Source organism: Cetorhinus maximus, chromosome 23, assembly GCF_964194155.1.
Source record: "Cetorhinus maximus chromosome 23, sCetMax3.hap1.1, whole genome shotgun sequence".
NCBI lineage: Eukaryota > Metazoa > Chordata > Chondrichthyes > Lamniformes > Cetorhinidae > Cetorhinus > Cetorhinus maximus.
In genome coordinates, this window is record NC_135901.1 from 17,346,565 (window position 1) to 17,369,937 (window position 23,373).

Below are 23,373 nucleotides of genomic sequence, written 5' to 3' on the forward strand. Positions count from 1 at the left end.
CTCCACAGATGCTGTCAGACCTGCTGAGTTTTTCCAGCACTTTCTGTGTTTGTGTTACATAAAATTATTAAGTCCATTGATACGGCAACCAAAGTGCACTGGTACTCCAATCTATCTTCATAACTGAAGATTCTCATCCCTGGAACCATTCTTGTAAACCTCGTATTCACTCTCTCCAATGCATCACATCCTTGCTATACTGTGGCACCCAGAACTGTCCCGGAAAAGTTAACAGCAGAACATACACCTATGGTTAATTGTAGACTGTTTGAACATGTGACTTTTGTTCCCATACTCAGAACATTCAAACTCTGTGTTGTCAGTAGAAATGTAGCAATTTTGGATCAAAGCCTCTGAAGGTTTAAAACTGGTGTGTTAACAAGTGGGCACAGTGAGTAAACCCCTTTGCACAAATGCAGTATCTGAATGGTCTCTCTCAGGTGTAACTGTGTTGCTGTGTCAGCGAATGGGGTGACCGAGTGAATCACTTCTGCTGAAGAAGAGTCATACAGATTCGAAACATTAACTCTGTTTCTCTCTCCACAGCTGCTGCTAGACCCACTGAGTTTTTTCCAGCATTTTATGTTTTTATTTCAGATTTCCAGCATGCACAGTATGTGGCTTTTATATGAGTCATTTCCATATTGAGCTGGTGAATGACCTTTTCGTGATTTTACCCATGATTTTCCAGCTCAAACTGGGATCTCAAATCCTTCTGATAATCACAGAAACACAGAATTGTAATGGCACAAAAGGAGGCCATTTGGCCCAACGTGTCTGTACGGGCTCTCCAAATGAGCATTATGACTTAGTGCCATTCTCCGCCTTTTCCCTGTAGCCTTGCACATTGTTTCTATTCAGATAATCGCCCAATGCCTTCGAATGCCTGGATTGAGCCTGCCTCCACCATACTTCCAGGCAGTACATTCCAGACTCGAACCACTCGCTCAGTGAATTTTTTTTTTATCACATCACATTTGCTTCTTTTGTAAACTACTTTAAATCAGTGCCCTCTTGGTCTCGATCCTTTTATGAGCAGGAACAGTTCCCCCCACCCACATTATACTCTATCCAGCCCCCTCGTGATTTTGAACATCTCTATCAAATCTCCTCTAACCTTCTCCTCTCCAAGGAGAATAGTTCCAGCCTCTCCAATCTATCTTCATAACTGAAGATTCTCATCCCTGAAACCATTCTTGTAAACCTCGTCTTCACTCTCTCCAATGCATCACATCCTTCCTATACTGTGGCACCCAGAACTGTACACAATACTCCAGGTGAGGTCTAGCTGGTGCCTTATCTAAATTCAGCATAATCTCCTTGCTCTTGTACTCTATGCCCCATTAAAAGCCCAAAATACTGTATGCTTTATTAATGGCTCTCTTCATCTGTCCTGCCACCTTCAATGACCTATGCACGTATACACGCAGGCCCAACTGCTCCTGCATCCTCTTTAGAATTGTACCCCTTATTTTATATTGCCTCTCCATGTTCTTTCTACCAAAATATATCATCTCACACTTCTCCACATTGAACTTCATCTGCTATCTATCTGCCCGCTCCACCAACTTGCCTATGTCCTTTTGAAGTTCTTTGCTGTCTGCCTCACAGTTTACAGTGCTTCCAAGTTTATTATCATCCGCAAACTTTGAAATTGTCCCCTGCACACCAAGATCTAGATCATTAATATTGGTCACAAAAAGCAAGGGTCCCAATATCGACCTGTGGGGATCTCCAATAGAAACCTTCCTCCAGCCAGAAAAGTATCAATTGACCATTACTCTCTGTTTCCTATTACTCAGCCAATTCTGTATTCACGTTACTATTGTCCTTTTTATTCCATGAACTATAACTTTTCTCACAAGTCTGTTGTGCAGCACTATCTTGAATGCCTTTTGAAAGTCCATAAACATATCAAGAGCATTGCCCTCATCAACCTTATTGTTACCTCTTCAAAGAACTCCAGCACGTTTGTTAAACAGGATTTCCCCTTTAGAAATACTTGCTGGCTCTTCCTAATCAACCCACATTCTTCCATGTGACAACTAATTCTATCCTGAGTAATTTTCTCTGGAAGCTTCCCCACCAACGAAGTTAAACTGATTGGTCTGTAAATGTTGGGCTTATCCTTACCCTTTTTGAGCAAGGGCGTAATGTTTGCAATTCTCCAGTCCTCTGGCACCTCCCCGAGTCAAAGGAAGACTGAACGATTATGGCCAGTGCCCTTGTGATTTCCACTCTCACTTCTTCCAATATCCTTGGATGCATCTCATCCAGTCCCCGTGCCTTGTCAACTTTAAGTACCAGCAGTTCAACCAACACTTCCCCCTTATCAATTTTGTATCCTTTTATGTACCTATAGAAAACTTTGGCATTCCCCTTTATGTTGCCTCCAGCTTTTTTCTCATGACCCCTCTTTGCTTCTCTTATTTGCATTTTCACCTCCCTTCTGAACCTTCTGTAGTCTGATTGGTTCCCAATTGTATTTTCTATCTGACACCTGTCATTGGCACACTTTTTCTCCTTTATCTTAACTTCTATCTCATTTTTCATCCAGGGAGCTCTGGATTTATTTGCCCGACCTTTCCTTTTTGAGGGAATATACCTCGAACCATTTCTTCTTTGAAGGTAGCCCATTGTTCAGCTACCTCTTCCCACCAACTTTTGGTTCCAGCCTATCGGGCCCAGTTCTGTTCTTGCTCTATTGAAGTCGGCCCTCCCCCAGTTAACTATTCTTACTCTTGATTGCACATTGTCCTTTTCTACCATCATCCTAAACCTTATGATAGAATGATCATTGTCTCCTGAATATTCCCCCACTGACACCTGATATACTTGGCTCACATCTTTTCCAAGAACCAGGACTAGCAGTGCTTCCTTTCTTGTTGGACTGGACACATGCTGTAGAAAATTTGCTTGAACAAACCCTAGGAACTCTTGCCCCTCTCTACTCTTTACACTACCACTACCTCAGTCTATATTCAGGAAATTAAAGTCCGCCATTATAACTACTCTATAATGTTTGCCCTTATCTGCTATTTCCCTGCAGATTTGTTCCTCTACATCCTTCCCACTAGTTGGTGGTCTATAGACTACACTGAGAAATGTAATTGCACCCAATTTGTTACTTAGCTCTAGCCAAATTGATTCTGTCCTTGAACCCTCTGGGACATCCTCTTTCGCCAGCACTGCAATGCTTCCCTTAATCAATACAGCCACCCTCCTGCTTTTCTTCCTGCCCTATCTTTCCTGAACACGTTGTACCCAGGAATATTTAACACCCAGTCCTGCCCTTTCCTGAGCCAGCTGTCTGTCATCGCCACAATGAAACATTGCAATCTGCGCCTGTAACTCAGCAATCTTATCTACTATACTCTGTGCATTCACATACATATAGTGTAATCCTGATTTTGAGTGCATTACTTTCTCCCTCACTCCCTATTTGCTATTCTAGTGTTATCTGTCTCTCCCAGTATTTTGTGCACCTTGGTATTACTCTCTAATATTCTCTCCTGGTTCCCACGCCCCTGCTGAATTAGTTTGAAGCGCCTCCCTTCCCCCCCCCCCCCCCCCCCCCCCAAAACAGGACAAGCAAACACACCTCAAGGAGCTCAGTCCTGGCTCTGTCCAGCTGCAAACCTTCCGGCTTGGACAGGTGCCATCTTCCCTCAGAGCCAGTCCCAGTGTCCCAGGAATCTAAAGCCCTCCCTCCTGCAACATCTTTCCAGCCACACATTCATCTGCCTTATCCTCCTATTTCTATACTCACTTGCACATGGCACTGGAAGTAATATGGAGAATAATACATTTGAGGTCCTGCTTGCTAATTTTCTACCTAGCTCCCTAAATTCTGTCCGCAGGACAAAATCCCTCTTCCTACTTAAGTCATTGGTACCAACGCGGACCACGACCTCTAGCTGTTCACCCTCCCCCAGGAGATTAGCCTGCACCCACTAGGTGACATCCTTGACCTTGGCACCAGGAAGGTAACATACCATCCTGGAGTCATGTCGACGGCCGCAGAAACACCTCTCTGTTCCCTTAACTAACGAATCCCCTATCACTATTGCTCTTCCTTTCTTCTTCTTCCACTTCTCTTGTAGCTGGTAGATGGAGAAGATCATGTCCACTGTAGAACTATCAGCAAGAAACACCATAGACTCGGTCTGCAAAAAGATAAAGTCTTTAAAACATGACCCAGTGAAGGTCTTCCTAGTGACGCTAAGGAGTGAGATGGCCCTGTAGTCACAATCTCTTCTGTCACCTTTGTTTTTGGTTATTGGTATGATTTTTGTGTCACGCATGTGGAATGGTTCCTACCTCCCAACAGAGAAGGAGGTGCAAACAATAGATGGGACTTTCCGTGCTTGAGCAGTTCAGTTGGAATTCCATTAAGCCGGGTGACTTTCTGTTTGCTGAACAATCAATGGTCTTTTCAAGCTCGAGTGATGAGGGTTCCTTGTCCAACTAACCATGACAGGAAGTTACTGGAGAGTCAAACAGAGTCTGGGAGATGTCCATCTCATGGGTGTACAGATCACAGTAATGTTCAACCCAGCGGGACATCTGATTACTTCTGTTGGTGAGCACTTCACCATAAGATTTCAGTGGGAGTCAACTTTGGTGATGGTTGAACCAAGTGCCCTGTTCATCCAATTACACAATGCACATAGATTTCCTTCGTCGCAGGTTGGTTGAATTTCTTGACGCAGGTCGATCCAGTGTTTATTTGCTGTTATGACTAATGCAGTTGGTGAAGTATAGTTATTTAAAAATCCCAGAGGGAAACTTTAAACAACTGTCATAACCTATAATTTTGAGTGTTATGTTTGAGGTGCGGCCTTAAATTCAGGAATCAGACCATCAGTTCTCGAGGTTTTGTATTAAACTAATTGAAACATTTATTAATTTATACAGGTTAAAACATATACACATGGCTACAAATTACTACTGTTATAGTTTTTAACAAATTCCAAAACTAGTCCCAATTAAGGCAACAGCAACCCATAGACTTAACCAAACACCAGCAAAAATGAAAAACATTGAGAGCTCTATTGCCACCCTTGTGAACAGCTCCAGTGAGAGATAGTATACAATGCAGGACAATATCCTTGGATAATTGCAGCCACTACTTTCCTCCTGATATTACAGATGATGTTAATTTTCCTTATATTGATGTTCTGCTTGATGGAGATAATTCTTAGATAGGTTCCAAAGACCCACAACCCTCTGAGGAAAAAAAATTCTCCTCATCTCTGTTTTAACATTCTATTAGCTTTCCTAATTAACTGCTGTAGCTGCATACTAAGCTTTTGTGATTCATGCACTGGGAAATCAGATCCCGCTGAATTTTAGAGCTGCTCAATCTCTCACCATTTAGATAATATGCTTTTTTTATTCTTCCTGCCAAAACGAACGATTTCACATTTGCCCATGTCATACTCCATTTGCCAGATCTTTGCCCACTCACTTAACCCATCAATGTCCATTGTTGCCTTCTTACATCCTCTTCACAATTTCCTTTCCTACCTATCTTTGTGTCACCAGCAAATTTAGCAACCGTTCCTATGGTCCCTTCATCCAAGTCATTTATATAACTTGTAAAAAGTTGAGGCCCCAGCACTGATCCCTGTGGCACACCAGTTGTCACATCCTGCCAACCGGAAAAAGACCCATTTATGCCAACTCTCTGCTTCCAGTTAGCTAGCCAATCTTCTATCCATACCAATATGTTACCCCCTGAACCATGAGCTTTTATTTACTGCATTAACCTTTGATGTGGCACTTCATCACTGATCCAAACCTGCCCACCTAATCACTATCCAAGTTCCAGATTTTAAAATAACATTTCAAGATAGAAAACGTACATCATTTAGCCCTTTAAACCTGATTCAGCACAATATACTACAAGACATTGTCTTTGAGATCAGTATTTTCTTTATAGTCTGTGTTGTTCCGAATGATAACAGTATTAAACTTCTCTCTAACCTGTCCTAACCCTTCTGGCGGTTCATTTATTGAAACCAAGGACTCGCCTTGTTCTAATGGCGACATTCACTGTCTGCCCTGCGATGCCTTGAAGTCAGGCCTTAAATTGTTTGTGCATTGTTTCAACATGTTGCACATGTCACTTAAATATGTTGAAATGTTTGCTGCACACCCACAGGGTTTCATCTGTTTTACGCCACAAACAGAAAGGTCCGGTTCTCCTGGAGTTTGAGACAAATCAGCTTTCAAAATGATGCAGAGTTTCAGCCAATGAGGGAGATCCGGACTCAGCCCCGCCCTTCATTCACTCCGATTGGTTGGAGCAGCAGCTGCGCCCTCTCGGACATCCAAATCTGCCCCTCTTCCTATTGGTCCGGAACTGCCGTCAATCAGCCGGGCAGAGTGAGCTGGAGCATGCGCAGTGTGGCAGACGAAGCTGGCCAACAGCGCGCAGGCGCAATGTCGAGAAGCGTGGAGCATGCGCAGTGCGATTGATGGCCTTTCCGGGAGAGGCGCCTTTTTGTCCTGGAGAAGCGGAGTCAGAGCGAGGCGGTGGGTGGGAGAAACACTTTGTGGATCCGCAAACCCTGAGGAATAATTGTCAGCTCCTGGTTTGCAGTTGCGGGGCTTCTCCCTCCCGGGAACAGGCCCAGGTTAACGGCCGCCATCCTGGGTCAGCGAGTGGAGGATGGTTCACATCAGAGGATGGGGGAGGGGGACAATAAATAAGAGGTTACACTTTGGGCTCAAATCAATGAGGATCTGATCTGTGGGAAGGAAGGAAACACTGGGAGGTGGGCGGGGAGGATTCAGAAACACCCGCTGGACGCCGCAAATCCCCAATAAGACTCATTGATTTTATTGTCAGTCTGCAGACAGGAGCTGGAGAACTGAACCCAGGCAGAGGAGAGGGAGGGAGAAAACTGGGAGTGGAGGAAAGAAATGGTGGAGATGGTGAGATGGGTTTGGATTTCAGCCCAGGGAGGAGGGAGAGTGTGTGGGACGGGGATTTACAGCTTTGGGGAAACAAGAGGAAGAAATAGTCCATAGAAACTAGAATTGCCTGTTCTGAATTTCTATGCTGTGCTGACAGTTAAGAGTTTTGTAAACTCCTTTTGCAGGATATTAGAAGGGGAAGATTTACAGAGGGAAGCTCAAATCAAACTTCATATCAAGATTTAAAACCGTCACTCGATTCATCAGGACCTGAATATCATCGGCAATTGAATGTGGAAGGAGAAATACATGTCTGTTTTGTCTGTGGGAAAAGATTTCAAACATCAGTGTGACCGGTAAAACACTGAGGCACACACACAATCGAGTGAGAGTGTTCAGTGCACTGATGGTGGAAAGGGCTTTCACCAGCTACATAGCCTGAAAAAACATCACACCATTCACAGTGGGGAGAAACCATACACGTGGTCTGTGTGTGGACAAGGCTTTAACTGATTATCCAACCTGGAGAGACATAAGGACTCCGGCACCATGGAAAAACCATGGAAATGTGAGGATTGTGGTAAAGGATTCAATTATCCATCTCAGCTGGAAATCCATCGACGCATTCACATTGGGGAGAAGCCATTCACCTGTTCCGTGTGTGGGAAGGGATTCACTCAGACAACCAAACTCATGTCACACCAGCGAATTCACACTGAGGCGAGGCCGTTCACCTGCCCTGTATGTGGGAAGGGATTTACTCAGACATCCTGTCTTATGTTACACCAGCGACTTCACACTGGGCAGAAGCCATTCACTTGCTCTGTGGGTGGAAAGGGAGTTCACTCATTCATCCGGCCTTAGGTCACACCACCGAGTTCACTCTGAGGAGAAGCCATTCAGCTGTACTTCCTGTGGAAAGAGTTTCAGGCATTCATCGGCCCTCGCTGAACACCAGCGAGTTCACACTGGGGAGAGGCCATTCACCTGCTCTGTTTGTGGGCAGGGATTTACTCAGTCATCCAGTCTGCTGAGACACCAGCGAGTTCATACTGGGGAGAAGCCGTTTAGCTGCACTTCTTGTGGAAAGAGTTTCAGGCAGTCATCCACCCTCATTGCACACCAGCGAGTTCACACTGGAGAGAAACCATTCACCTGCTCCGTGTGTGGGAAGAGATTCACTCGGTCCTTCAACCTAGTGACACATGAGCGAGTTCATAAGTGACTGCAGGGGTTGGATTCTGCTGTTATCACTGCTGTTAAGCATGTTCAGGATTGATAGTCTGACAATGTCAAGTTTGTTTCTGCTGATGTTAACAACCCTTATAACTGGCTGGAGTTTAATATTCTGGAGATGTCACTGATACTCGGGGCTGCAGTGTCCCTTTTTAAAAGCACCATGTGTGATCATTCCCCTTAATTCATGAACTCTGCTGGAAGGTCGGATCCGTTCCACAGGACGTGCATGACACAAAAATAATCACAATTTACAAAAACAAAGGGGACAGAGGAGATTGCAACAAAAACTTTGTCCACGAAAGCTCCTCCATCTCATCCACTCCTTTTATGACAACATACCCTGTACTATACAGTTTGACGGCTCCACTTCTGACAGTTTCAGTGTGAAGAATGGAGTGAAACAGGGCTGTGTCCGAGTCCCCAGTTTGTTTGGCATTTTCTTTTCCATGTTCCTGACCTTGGCCTTCCCTGCAGATATGGAAGGAGTTTCCCTGAATACTCGGTCAGACGGCAAACTCCACAATCTGTCCAGACTGAAAGTGAAGACAAAGTACAGCCTGTCTCGATCAGAGACCTCCTCTACACTGATGATGTCATGCTTGTGACTCACACAGAAACTCAGCTACAAAGACTCATGGACTGTCTCTCCCATGTCTGTAACTTGTTCTCCCTTACCGTAAACATCAAGAAAACTGTTTTGGGGACTCGGTGTCCATCCTTGATCACACTAAATAACACCCAGCTGGAAGTGGCCAGTGAAATCTGTGACTTTGGGTCCACAATGACAGACAATCTGTTTCTTGATGCAGAACTCGATACATGCATAGGGAAAGTAGCTCCACGTTTGGCCGACTCACATCAAGCTGTCTCTCAGCACCAAGATGCTGGTTTATGAGGCCTATGTCCTCAGTATCTTGTTGTCTGGCTGTGAAACCTGGATGATTTATAGCGATCAGGAAAGGAAGCTCAACAACTTTCACCTTCACTGTTTGCAGCACATTTTGGGCGTCTCAGGGACAGAATCAGGAATGTGGCAGTCCTCTCAAAGACAAATCTCCCAAATACGTTGGCTCTCATCAAGCAGAGGTGACTTCACTGGCTCTGAAGAAGAGTCGTACGGACTTGAAACATTAACTCTGTTTCTCTCTCCACAGATGCTATCAGACCAGCTGGGTTTTTCCAGAATTTTCTGTTTCTACCCCAAAAGAGGCTTCTGGCCTCCATTCCATGGTCTTGTCCGTGTCTGGGTGGCCCTGGAGAGGGAGCATGTGGTGTCCATCCGGACGATTGATACCATCCACCACCGATGGGTACCTCAGGGTACACAGTGTCTCAGAGACACTTGAAACAACATTCTGGTTTAGTTAGGAAGGTTCTCTTCACTCTAGTTGGGGCTTTGATGCTGATTTTGGGCTCTTTTATTTCAATTGGACAACATGTTTGAGAGAACAAGAGAAGAAAGTCTGTCTCGTAGAAACTAGAATTTTCTGTTCTGAATTTCTATCCTGGACTGACAGTGATAACTTTTGTAAACTCTGTTTACAGGATATTAGAAGAAGATGATTTGAAGATGGGAAATTCAAACCAAACATCTCATCAAGAGCTGACAGAGTCACTTGATTCATCAGGAACATGGAAGGAGAAATGTTTTTTCTGACTGTGGGAAAAGATTTCAAGCATCAATGTGGCTGGAAAAGCACCGAGACACACACACCCGAGTGAGAGTGTTCCAGTGAACTGACTGTGGAAAGAGCTTTACCAAGTTACACAGCCTGAGAAACATCAAACCATTCACAGTGAGGAGAAACAATACATATGTTCTGTTTGTGGATGAGGCTTCAACTGATCGTCCAACCTGGAGAGACACAAAGACACTGAGACCACAAAGAAACCGTGGAAATGTGAGGAGTGTGGGAAGGGATTCACTTGCCCATCCCAGCTGGAAGCTCAGCGATGCACTCACACTGGGGAGAGACCGTTCACCTGCTCCGTGTGTGGGAAGGGATTCATTCTGATGTCCAGCCTTCATTTATACCAGCGAGTTCACACTGACGAGAGGCCTTTTAAATGCTCTGATTGTGAGAAAGGCTTTAAAAACTCACCGGATCTAATTAAACACCAGCTTGTTCACACTGATGAGAGACCGTTCAGTTGTTCTCAATGTGAGAAGAGATTCAACAGTCATCTCACCTCATTCAACACCAGCAAATTCACACTGGGGAGAGGCCGTACACCTGCTTCGTGTGTGGGAAGGGATTCACTTCATCATCCAACTTGGTGACACATCAACGGGTTCACACAGGGGCTCTGTGTGTGGGAAGGGGTTTTCTCAGTCATTGAACCTGCTGACACACCAGCAAGTTCACACTGGGGAGAGGACGTTCACCTGCTCTGTGTGTGGGAAGAGATTTGCTCGATCGTCTCACTTGCTGACACACCAGCGAGTTCACAAGTGACTGCAGAGGTTGGATTATGCTGTTAATCACATCCTTTGTTTCTGTTGCTGTTGGTAACCCTTGTAACTGGGCTGGAGTTTAATATTCTGGATATCTGTCAATGAGTTTACATGAAAGCAGACAGCACTGCTATAAGAAGATAAGGGCTAGGAGCAGAATTAGACCAGTTGACCTGTCACGCCTGCTCCGCCATTCAACACGATCATGGCTGATTTCAGCCTCAATTCCAATTTCCTGCCTGTTCCCCATGATCCTCAATTCCCTGAGAGACCAAAGTTCTGTCTCAGTCTAAATCTCAGTCTTCAACATCTTCAACGATGGAAACTGAAAATAAAACTTTACAGGACAGAAGGAGTCCATATGGCCCATCATGTCTGCGCCAGCCCAATCCCACTATTCAGTTCTTTGTCTGTAACCTTGCAGGTTACAGCACGTCAAGTTCCTAACTTTATTGATTGGCGCTACGGTCAGTCTCCACCTCATTCCTGCAAAATAATCACGGGAACCTGAATTGTGAATCACAATGGTGGGGCCTTTACCCAGCATCGCCCGCGGTAGAGAATGTCCTCTATCCACACCACAGGAGACCAGTGCGCATGTGCATTGCCCCGCCCTCCAGTGTTTGGAGCATGCGCAGTGTCAGTCGTGACCATGGAGAGCCACTTGTTTGTTGCTTCTGCAGCTGGTCGAGGGAGCGATGAAGTCGGCGGCTGGACGGGGAGGATTTGCAATTAGTTTGTGGATCCGAAAACCCTGAGGAATAATTATCAGCTCCTGGTTTGCAGCTGCGGGGCTTCTCCCTCCCGGGAACAGGCCCGGGTTAACGGCCGCCATCCTGGGTCAGCGAGTGGAGGATGGTTCACGTCAGAGGATGGGGGAGGGGGGACAATAAATAAGAGGTTACACTTTGGGCTCAAATTGATGGGACTCTGATCTCTCTTTGGGAAACTGAACAAATGGCTTCTTGTAAAAGCTCAGGGTTACATTGGGCAGGAAGAGAACCAGAAACCAAAATGAGACAAGAGACTGAGTTTAACTTAGTTAAAGAGGGAGAGAAAGAAGGAAGGAAAGCCTGGGAGGTGTGGAGAAACCACCTTCACGATTGCTTATTAAATCTCCACACACTAATTTCTAGACACAAGGTTAACGTGGTCGGTCAGGGTGATTCAGATTAATAGATAATTGGTTTGGTTCGATAGATAATTGGTTTATGGAAAAGTCATCACGGTGGCAGGTACTGAATTGTGATGATAGAACCATTGAACACTACAGTACAGAAAAACAGGCCATTCGGCCCTTCTAGTCTGTGCCGAAATATTATTCCGCTAGTCCCATTGACCTGCACCCAGTCCATAACCCTCCAGACCTCTCCCATCCATGTATCTATCCAATGATGATACAAATAAAACAAGTAATCATCATTCATGACGTAATTATAGGCGATATTAAAATAAAGTGAAAATATTAATCAGTTAAAGGATTGCACAATTATGATCATTTCAGCATAAAGTCATTACAATATGTTACAAAATGCAGGACTCCTTAATTTATAGAATATAAATGAAAGGTCCACTGCACTCTGCGTTTTCTATTAAAGTCCTTCGATCATATGTTGTCAGCTTGAGTTCATTAGGCTCTCAATCATTTACATCCTATTTATGAGTTTTATACAGTGGGAGATCGGGCTGTCTTGTAGTGTATTTGTCCCATAGCTTATTTGCAGATGGTATCTTTTCTCCTGAACTCCATTATACATTTACTTCCGTGTGGTTGGGCAGTGCCTTTGAGAGGTGGGATTCTGGAGTTTTCTGCTGAAGTCCAGACAGAGTTTTTCCCACATTTCAGCAAGGGAACACACATTCAGACGTTTGATTGTGTAATGTTTTGTCACGAGTCATGACTGAAGTGAATTATCGAACATTTTGCTATCTCTGTAGGATTTGTTGAAAGGATACAGAAAGAATTAATTATCCAACACTTTATTTGGATTTTAGCCCAGGGAGGAGGGAGTGTGTGTGGGATGGGGATTTACAGCTTTGGGGGAATGAGAAGAAAAATGTTCCATAGGAACTAGAATTGTCTGTTTTGAATTTCTGTCCTGGACTATCAGTGATGTTTATTGTAATCTCTTTTTATAGGGCTTTAGAAGGGGAAGATTTGCAGATCGGTAACTCAAACCAAAAATCACATCAAGATCTGACAGAATGACTCAGTTCATCCAGACCTGAATATTATTGGCTTTTGAATGTGGAAGGAGAAATGTTTGTCTGTTCTGACTGTGGGGAAAGATTTCAAACAACAAGAAAAAGCACCGAGACACACACAGACCTGAATGAGAGCGTTCCAGTGCACTGACTGTGGAATGAGCTTTAACCAGTTACACAGCCTGAAAACAAACAGAACCATTTGCAGTGTGGAGAAACCATACATATGTTCTGTGTGTGAACGAGGCTTCAACTGATTGACCAACCTGGAAAGACTTAAGGACACAGACACCATGGAGAAACCATGGAAATGTGGGGACTGCGGGAAGGGATTCAATTACCCATCCCAGCTGGAGATTCATCGACCCAGTCACACCAGGGAGAGGCCATTCACCTGCTCGGTGTGTGGGGAGGAATTTACATTATCATCCAGCTTACATATATACCAGAGAACTCACACCGGGGAGAAGCCGTTAACCTGCTCCGTGTGTGGGAAGAGATTCAATTTTCTGTCCCAGCTGCTGAGACACCAGCTCCTTCACATTGATGAGAGGCTGTTTAACTGCTCTGATTGTGAGAAGAGCTTTAAAAGATGAGAGGACCTGGTCAAGCACCAGTTTGTTCACACTGAGAGACGGTTCAGTTGCTCTCACTGCGGGAAAGTGTTCAGACAATCAGTGAACCTCATAAAACACCAACAAGTTCACACCAGGGAGAGGGCACTCACCTGCTCCGTGTGTGGGAAGGGATTCACTCAACTCTCTCACCTCAGCTCACATCAACTTGTTCACACTGATAACAGACCTTTCCAATGTTCAGAATATGAGAAGACCTTTAAAACTGCAGGTGATCTTCTGAGACACCAGCGAATTCACACTGAGGAGAGGCCATTCCCCTGCTCTGTGTGTGCAAAGGGATTTATTTGTTTGACCAACCTCAAGTTGCACCAGCGAGTTCACTCTGATTGGACACCTTTCCAATGTTCTGACTGTGAGAAGAGCTTTAAAACTATAAGGGATCTTCTGATGCACCAGCGCATTCACACAGGGGAGAGGCCATTCACCTGTTCCATATGTGGGAAGGGATTCACCCGTTCATCCCACCTACTGACACACCAGCAGGTTCACACTGGGGAGCGGCCATTCACCTGCTCCGTGTGTGGGAAGGGATTCACTTGTCTAGCTCACCTCAATTCACATCAACTTGTTCACACTGATAACAGACCTTTCAAATGTTCTGAATGTGAGAAGACTTTTAAAGCCACAGGTGTTCTGCTGAGACACCAGCGAGTTCACACTGAGGAGAGGCTGTTCACCTGCTCTGTGTGTGGGAAAGGATTCACTCATTCATCTCACTTAATGAGACACCAGCGAGTTCACAATTGAATGGAGGGGTTGTATTCTGCTGTTATTGTTGCTGTTAAGCACCTCCAGGACTAAATCAGGTTCATTCTGACATATGGGCTGATGTTAATAATGTTTCAGAAGGGACTCCTTAAGAAGGACTATCTCCTGCATGCATTGCTCTCAAGAATCAATACCCACCACCAGAAATAGTGATATACATTAGGCTGTATGACACATCTTACATCCTTACCAATGTTGGTAATAAAATCTGAATAGTTGGGTGGACGCAGATGGGAAAAGGATTATGAAACAGGATATTGAAGAAAAGTACGAGCTAAACCAGAAGGGAGAAATAACTATGGGATTGGCTGAATACTGTGGAAATAAAACTGGGAAACAAGAAACACTGGTTATTAAGATTGGTGGAGTAAATCTGTCTGGGAGACAATCAGCATTAAGACATCTGATTCAATAAATGTGTGTCATAACAAATAAGAAAAAATAGCAATTCCCATTAGCAGATCTACCAAGGTAGAGATCAAACTGAGCCAGAGGATCTGCTTTCATAACCGTAGGGATGTTATAATATTACATTACAATGTAATGAACCATTTAGCAGAGCCACTGATTGATGTTGGTAAAATGTCTGCAATGGCTCTCCAGCGCGCAGTGAAAATGACGAAGGGAACATTGTCATTTGGTAAACGGCGGAACAAGACCCACACTCTTTGCCGGCACTTTGGGGCTAAAGCATTTCACCTGCAGAAATCGACCTGCGGTAAACGTGCCTACCCTGCGAAGAGAAAGAGGAAGTATAACTGGAGTGCTGAGGCCAAAAGAACTGGTACAGGCCACATGAGGTGCCTGAAGGTGGTGTATCACCGATTCAGGAATGGATTCCGCGAAGGGACCACCTGGAAGCCCAGACGTTCCACAATGGCTTCCTCCAGCACTGTATAAACTATCAGTGTATCTACGCAACAAATAAAGCTATGGTTCGGAAAGTTTAAAAAAATGTCTGCATTCCCATTTTTATTGTATGGAAATTATAACAGTGTGTTTGGAAACAAATTGGAGACACAAGCACAAACTTAAGATGGGTACTGTTAATGCTCATGTGAGGAAATTCAGGACGTTTTATTACAATAAATGTGTTATAGAAATGCACATTGTTGTTGTTGACTGTGAAGAATGAGTCGGTTGGCCGTCTGAGCTGGAAACTCATGGATACCATCACACCAGCAGTACGATATTCTCCAGCTGATTGTGGAAATTGAGTCACTTGGTCATCCTATTTACTGACACAGCAGCACAGTCACTCTGGAGAGAGACCATTCAGATAATTCATGTTTGAAAAAGGATTTACTCAGCTTTCCCACCAACTTTGAAAGTTCAAACAGAATTTGATGCATGATCAGCACATTCAAGCCAGAGAGAGTTCAGTGTGTGAGCAGTAATTCACTTCCTTTTTCCAGCAGCTGGGATACCAGTGAGTTCACGTGTGACTGTAGGGGTTGGATTCTGCCGTTATTGCTGTTGTTTTGGGGACTCTCAATTCTCCACCAATTCCCATTCCCCTTCTTTCTGATGGATAATGAAGGGTCCATGCAGATGGGTTTAAGTACAGCTTGTTTCACAACTTTAATATTGAACCGTACGGCCCCAGTTTCCACCCAATAACAGCAAAACAAATCAGGCTAGAATAAGTTGAACTGTCAATGGCGGGGCCGTTACCCAGCATTCCATACGGTGGAGAATGTCCTCTATTCACATCAGAAGGGACCAGTGCGCAGGCGCGGTGCCCAGTGATTAGAGCATGCGCAGTGGGAGCGCTGGCGGAGGAGAGAAGCTTCTTTTTTGGATCCGCATTCGGTAAAGTGGGGGGTGGGGAACGGTCGGGCGGAGGAAGCGGTGGATCAGGCGGGTGTTCGGGGAGGCTTTGTAAATCTGTTGTGTAAGCGGCAAACGCCGAAAAACAACCCGCCGTTCCTCCTTTTGCACAGAGAGGGACAAGAGCTGTAGGTGCGATTTCTCCCAGTTACAGGCCCCAGATCATGGCCGTCATCTTCAGAGCGGGCAATGCGCAGCAGGGCGCATGCGCGGCCCCCATCTTTATTTGGGGCAATGTGCAGCAGGGAGCATGCGCGGCTGCAATTTTTTATTGGGAAGATGTTTTTAACGACAGAATTGAAACAACTTGTCCATCAAGCTCTGACCTTTACGCTTTGAGTCTTAATGACGAAGCAGAGCAGGAAAGAAAAGGATGCAAATCCTGCTCTCTGATTCCCACTTCCTCATGGACATCCTGCCCCATGTGCCCAAAGATCTGTGGGTCTATGCAGTCACATGAAGACCCACGACAGAAACTCACAACCCTGAGTAGACATGATCCTCGAATCGAGGGAGCACTGATGACGACAAGGGGCAATGTGCAGCAGGGCGCATGTGTGGTAGGGGGAGAGAATGTTGTGAATTTCTATCCTGGCCTGACAGTGATGGCTTTTGGAAACCTCTTTAACAGGGGGTTAGAAGGGGAGGATTTACATGCAGCAAACTCAAATCAAGAGAAATGTTTGTCTCTTTTCAATTGCTATCCTTGACAGACACTGATGGTTTTTGTAAACATCTTTTACAGGGTACTAAAAGAGGATTTGCAGAAAGGAAACTCAAATCAAACACCACATCAAAATCTGACAGCATCACTTGATTCATCAGGACCTGGATGTTATCGGCCTTTGAGTGTAAGCATTTAATTCCAGATCATTACCACTCGCTGTATAAACTTTCTTTGTCACATCTTCCTGTAGATCTTGCCCATGAATCTTAAATCTATTTCCTGTAATCCTTTTACCCCCATTCAAATAATGGGAACAGCTTTTCTTTATCTACCTTATCTAAACAATCATAAACTTGTACACCTCTATCAAATCTCCTCTCAATCTCCTTTGCTCCAAGGAGAACAACCCCAGTTTCTCCAACCCAACATTGCAAATAAAATCCCTCATCCCTGGAATCATTCTGGTAAATCTCCTCTGCACCCTCTCAAGGACCCTCACATCCTTCATAATGTGTGGTGACCACTGGTTTGCACAGACCCAGATGTTCTGTGTTCGTATCTGTGATGTCATCACACACCGACAATTGCTCGGTGACATTACCCCGTACCCCGGGTATTTCCTCCACTGGGAGATTTTTCTCTGACTCCAGTGCTTCTGATATCTTTCCAGCTGCCGGCTCCAGCAGAAGACATTAACATTAAAAGCTAAAATTGTTTCAGAGGTGAGTATTTTTGAGCATTTATCTACAACTTAGAGCTTTTAGTTCTATGCTCTGTTATCTGTGAGAGGGTCCATGGCTCTGGGGCTGGTGTGGCTCCTTTGCTGTGGATCAGAACCCATGTCCATCCATTGCTCTGTTTCACCACTGTTCTCTCTGATAATCTCTCTGCTATTGGCTAACTTCCTCTCCCTCTAATAATGGGTGTATTTTGACCTTGTTTAACATTTTACTGGCACTTCTGCAGACTTTACTTTCACAAACTACCTTTGTGTTTTTGTGGATTCTCTCTCGCTCTTTTTTTTCTGATTTAAATCAATTTCACAGGGTATTAGAAGGGGAGGATTTGCAGTCAGGAAACTCAAACCAAACATCACATCAGAATCTGATGGAGTCACCCAATTAATCGTAACCTGAATATCATCAGAATTTGGACATGGAAGGAAAAAGCACTGTTCATAGTGGAGAGAAACTGTACACATGTTCTGTTTGTGGACGAGGCTTCAATCGATCATCTGACCTGTCAAAACATAAATGCAGTTACAATAGGGAGAAGCCGTGGAAATGTGGGGACTGTGGGAAGGGATTCAATTGCCCATCTGACCTGGAAACACATCGGCGTATTCATACTGGGGAGAGGCCGTTCACCTGCTCTGAATGTGGGAAGGGATTCACCACCTCATCCCACCTGCTGACTCACCAGCGAGTTCACACTGGAGAGAGGCCGTTCAGCTGCTCCGTGTGTGGGAAGGGATTCACTCAGTCAACCCATCTGCTGACACACAAGCGTACTCACACTGGGGAGAGGCCATTCACCTGCTCTGTATGTGGGAAGGGATTCAGTGATTCATCCAACCTGTTGATACATCAGCGATTTCACACTGGGGAGAGACCTTTCACCTGCTCCAAGTGTGGGAAGGGATTTGCCCAGTCATCCCATGTGCTGAGACATGAGCGAGTTCACACCGAGGAGAGACCTTTTAAATGCCCAGACTGTGGGAAGTACTATAAGGGTTCCGGGGAACTGATGTGCCATCAACGTGTTCACACTGGGGAGAGACCATTCAGGTGTTCTCACTGCGGGACTGGGTTCAGGGAATCATCTCATCTCATTGTACACCAGCGCACTCATACTGGAGAGAGGCGGTTCTCATGCTCCGAGTGTGGGAGGAGATTCAATCATGCATGCACCCTTCTGAGACACCAGCAAGTTCACACTGGGGAGAGGCCGTTCACCTGTTCCATGTGTGGGAAGAGGTTTGGTAGGTCATCCACTCTGCTGAGACACCAGCAAGTTCACAAGTAACCACAGTTATTGGATTTTGCTGTTAATCACATCCCAGACAGAGCCATGTTCATGGGGTCTGTTTTTGCTGATGTCAAACTCTAGCCCAGTTATGGTGGTGAATATTCAGGATAAAAGTCAAATAAATCAGCTTTGTGTTAAATATAATGTTTCAGCTCTTTTTAATAACTAACATAAGTTGGTTCTTTTTGAAGTGCTCTCCCTCTCCCCTGTCTCCTTCATCATCATCTCCAGCAACAAGTGGGTGGAGGTCATGGAGCTTCTTTGTCACTAAGATTGAGACAATCCAATCAGCTCCCACCGCCGCTTCCCTCCCTTCCACTCGCTCATCGGACCAAAATGCCTGTAAAGTTGCCCCTTGTCTGAGCCCTAAAATCACATTTTTCTCTATTTTTCCCCTATGTCACCTCATGCTTTCAGAGCTCATCTTGCCCCTGAGACCAGCCTCCTCTCTCGATCCTAGCACCACTAAACTGCTGATCACCTAACTTGCCCATGTTCACTGATATTGTTCGTGATTCTCTGTCCTTGGATACCGGGATTAAAAGAACATAGGAGTGGGCCATTTGGCCCCACAGAGCCTGCTCTGCCAGTCAATAAGATCAGGGCTGATCTGACTGTCGCCTCAACTCCACTTTCCTGCCTATCCCCCCATAACCCTGGACTCCTTGGTAGATCAAACATCTTGTCTAATACAGCAGTGAATATATTCAATGACCCAGCCTCCACTGCTCTCTGGGGAAGAGAATTCCAATGATTCATTATCCTGTGAGGGAAGAAATTCCACCTCATCTCAGCCTTCAATGTGAGACCCCTTATTCTGAAACTGTGCCCCCTAGTTCTAGATTCACCCAAGAGCGGAAACATCCTCTCAGCATCCTCCCTATCAAGCCACCAGCAGTATCTTCTATGTTTCATTAAGATCATCTCTCATTCTTCTCAACTCCAATGGAATCAGATCCAACCTATTAATGCCTTCCTCAGAAGACAAACCCTTTCATCCCAGGAATCAGCCTAGTCAACATTCTCTGAACTGCTTCCAGTGCAAGTAAGTCCTTCCTTAAGTATTGAGACCAAAATTGTACAAAGTACGTCCGATCAAAATGTCCATCTGACTTTTACACAGGGAACATGTGGAACCGAGTTTGGATTTCAGCCCAGGGAGGAGGGAGAGTTTGGGATAGGGATTTACAGCTTTGGGGAAACAAAAGAGGAAAAATTGTTCCATAGAAACTATAATTTCTATCCTATACATACAGTGATTACGTTTCTAACCTCCTTTTACAGGGTATGAGAAAGGCAGGATTTGCAGATTCACAATGGGAGAAACCGTACAAGTTTCGTGCGTGAACGAGGCTTCAACTGACCATTAACCTGGAGGGACAAAAGGATACCTACACCATGGTGAAACCATGGAAATATCTGGACTGTGGAAAGGATTCAATTACCCATCTGAGCCTTGAAAGTCATCAGTGCAGTCACAGCACGGAGAGACTGTTTCCCCGCTCTATGCGCTGGAAGGGATTCAGTCAGTCACCCTAATGCTGAGACACAGTGAGCTCACATGTGACTGCAGGAGTTGGATTCTGGTGTTATTACTGTTGTTAATCACACCCAACAACTTGCCTTCATTTAACACATTTACCAGAGGAGAATTCTCCCAAGGAGAACTATCAAATGAAATTTGGCAGAGCCACATACAGAGAAATTAGGACAGGCGGCCAAAAGAATGATTAAAAAGTTCAATTTTAAGCAGCTTAAGGAGGGAGGTGGGTGAGGGAGGTTACAAAGGGAGGGACCGACGAGGTGATGCACTGATTGAAAACAAGGATGATCATTTTAAATTTGATGTGTTGCTACACCAGGAGCTAATGCGTGCAGTGAGAATGGGGTGATAGGTGAATGGGATTTGGTCTGTTAGGACATAGATAACAAAGTTTTGGATGACCTTGAGTTTTCTGATCCATTACCATTTAGAAGGACAAGGGCAGCAGACAGATGGGAACACCACCACCTAGAAGTTCCCCTCTAAGCCACTCGCCATCCTGACTTGGAAATATATTGCCGTTCCTTCACTGTCGCTGGGTCAAGATCCTGGAACTCCCAACCTAACAGCACTGTGGGTGTACCTACACCACATGGGCTGCAGCGGTTCAGGAACACAGCTCACCAATAAATGCTGGCCTAACCAGCGATGTCACATCCTATTAAAGGATAAAAAAAAGTGTGGGGGGCCGGCCAGGAGTATGTTGGAATAGTTCAGTCTCGAGGTAACAAAAGGATGGGGTGAGGTTCTAAATGAGCTGTGGCAGGGGTGGAGCCGGGTGATGTTACAGAGGTGGAAGGAGGTGGTATTAGTGATGGAGCAAATCTGTGGTCAGTTGCTAATCTCAGGGTCAGATCTGAATCAAAGCTGTGAAAAGTCTGGTTTATTCTCAGACAGTTGCCAGGGAGAAGGTTGGGAATGGAGGTTGGTCAGTAGGTTGGGAATGGAATTTGGAGCAGGGGACCATAAACAATGTCATCAGCCTTTTCAACATTCAATTGTAGGAAATTTCTGAAGGTCCAGTACAGGATGATGGATAAGCAGTCTGATCATTTAGTAACAGTGGAGGAGTCAAGAGAGATGGTGGAGTAATCTGCATAATGTGAAATCAAACACTTTTTTCAGATGACATCCTTCAGGGGCAGCATGTAGATTGAAATAGGACAGGCCAAGGATAGATCCTCAGGAATACCAGAGGTAACTGTGTGGGAGAGAGAAGAGAAACATTGTGGGCAGTACTCTGGCTGCCAATAGATAAGCAACGAGCCAGGAGAGAGCAGTCCCACCAGCTGGACAACAGTGAAGAGATGCTGCTTGATCAGGAGCCAATGTAGGTCAGTGAGACCAGAGGTGATAGGTGAATGGGATTTGGCAAAGGAGGATTGTGTGGTAAACCATGTCAAAGGCTGCAAACAGACCAAGAAGGACAAGGAGGAATAGCTCATCTCTGTCAGTTATATGGGATTTGTTTTGTGACTTTGATAAGAGCTGGTTGGTTACTGTGATCGAAGGGCAGGACTCTGCTGGGAGGGATTGAAACATGGAATTCCAGGAAAGATGGGAACGGATTTGGGAGGCGACAAAATGTTCTCAGACTTCGGGGAGGTGAGAGATGGGGCAGTAGTTTGCAAGGACAATGGAGTTGTGTTCTTTGAGGATGGGGGTGATGACAGCAGATTTAAAGGAAAGTAGGAAATCACCTGATGAGAGAGAACCAGCAACAATATCTGGTAAGGTGTGGTGTTTGGGCAGTCAGTAGTTCAGTGGGAATAAGGTTCGGGGAAGAGGAAATAGGTCTCATGGACAAGATTAGACCTGAGAGGGCATGAGAGGAGATTGGAGAGAAATTAAAAAAAGATGAGAGTTCAGGGCTCAGACAAGGGGGAACTTCAGAGACAGTTTTGTCCAGTGTGTTAGTGGAAGGCAGGGAAGTAGCAGAGGCAGCTGATCAGATTGTCTCAATCTTAGTGACAATGAAGCTCCACGAGCTCCTCACACTTGTTGGAGCTGAGGGTATTAGAGGTGGGGAGAGGGAGAGTAATTCAGAAGGAACTAACTTGTGTTGGAGATATTAAAAAGACTCAACACACTGTGTGTTTAACACAAAGCTGATTTATTTGACATTTATCCACAATGTTAATGCCCATTACTGGGCTGGAATTTATTAACATCCACAGAAACAGATTCAAATTAACAGAGTTCAGTCTTGAATGTGATTAACAGAAAAATCCAATCATTGTAGTTACTCATGAACTCGCTAGCATCTCAGCAGGGTGGATCACCAAGTGAATCCGTTCCCACACTCGGAGCAGGTGAACAGCCTCTCCCCATGTGAACTCGCTGGTGATTCAGCAGGTGGGATGACCGGGTGAATTTCTTCCCACACTCGGAACAGGTGAACGGCCTCTCCCCAGTATGAACTCGCTGGTGATTCAGCAGGGTGGTTGACTGAGCAAATCCCTTCCCACACTCAGAGCAGGTGAACGGTCTCTGTCCAGTGTGAATCCGCCGGTGTACAGTGAGTTGTGATGAGTGCTTGAACCCAGTCCCACAGGAGGAGCACTTGAACGGTCTCTCACCAGTGTGAATTCGCTGGTGTGCGGTTAGTTCAGACGATCGAATGAACCCGGTCCCGCAGTGAGAGCACCTGAATGGTCTCTCATCAGTGTGAACACGTTGATGGGACATCAGTTCCCCGGAGCTTTTATAGCACTTCTCACAGTCTGGACATTTAAAAGGTCTCTCCCCGGTATGAACTCTCTCATGTCTCAGCACATGGGACAATTGAGTGAATCTCTTCCCACACACATAGCAGGTGAATGGCCTCTCACCAGTGTGAATTCGCTGGTGTACAGTGAGTTGAAACGATCCCCTGAACCCAGTCCCACAGTGAGAGCACCTGAACGGTCTCTCATCAGTGTGAACACGTTGATGGTACATCAGGTCCCCAGAACTTCTATAGCATTTCCCACAGTCTGGACATTTGAAAGCTCTCTCCCCAGTGTGAACCCGCTGGTATGTCAGCAGGTTGGATGACTGAATGAATCCCTTCCCACACTCAGAGCAGGTGAATGGC

General features: G+C 45.2%; 5 protein-coding genes across 5 annotated transcripts in view; 4 read left to right on the forward strand and 1 right to left on the reverse strand.

Annotated features, from left to right (window-relative positions):
* Nucleotides 1-10,709, forward strand: part of LOC144696999 (uncharacterized) — a 608,705-nt gene extending 597,996 nt beyond the window's left edge. Inside the window, exon 3 of the mRNA XM_078568745.1 lies at nt 10,678-10,709. The gene's annotated coding sequence lies outside the window, so the exon portion shown is untranslated. The remainder of the gene's footprint in view (nt 1-10,677) is intronic.
* LOC144697096 (uncharacterized) overlaps nt 1-23,373 on the reverse strand; it is a 470,203-nt gene that overhangs the window by 301,507 nt on the left and 145,323 nt on the right. The window lies entirely within an intron of this gene.
* Nucleotides 10,474-13,573, forward strand: LOC144697358 (uncharacterized). Its single transcript, XM_078569351.1, has 2 exons — nt 10,474-10,627; nt 12,758-13,573. The coding sequence occupies exon 2, from the start codon at nt 13,117-13,119 to the stop codon at nt 13,417-13,419; it is 303 nt and encodes a 100-aa protein (XP_078425477.1). The 5' UTR covers nt 10,474-10,627; nt 12,758-13,116; the 3' UTR covers nt 13,420-13,573.
* Nucleotides 14,281-15,177, forward strand: LOC144697343 (large ribosomal subunit protein eL37-like). Its single transcript, XM_078569332.1, has one exon. It carries the CDS (start codon nt 14,773-14,775, stop codon nt 15,127-15,129), a length of 357 nt encoding a protein of 118 aa, XP_078425458.1. The 5' UTR covers nt 14,281-14,772; the 3' UTR covers nt 15,130-15,177.
* LOC144697101 (uncharacterized) lies at nt 16,026-18,898 on the forward strand. Its single transcript, XM_078568924.1, has 3 exons — nt 16,026-16,191; nt 16,805-16,910; nt 17,773-18,898. Exon 3 carries the CDS (start codon nt 17,882-17,884, stop codon nt 18,749-18,751), a length of 870 nt encoding a protein of 289 aa, XP_078425050.1. The 5' UTR covers nt 16,026-16,191; nt 16,805-16,910; nt 17,773-17,881; the 3' UTR covers nt 18,752-18,898.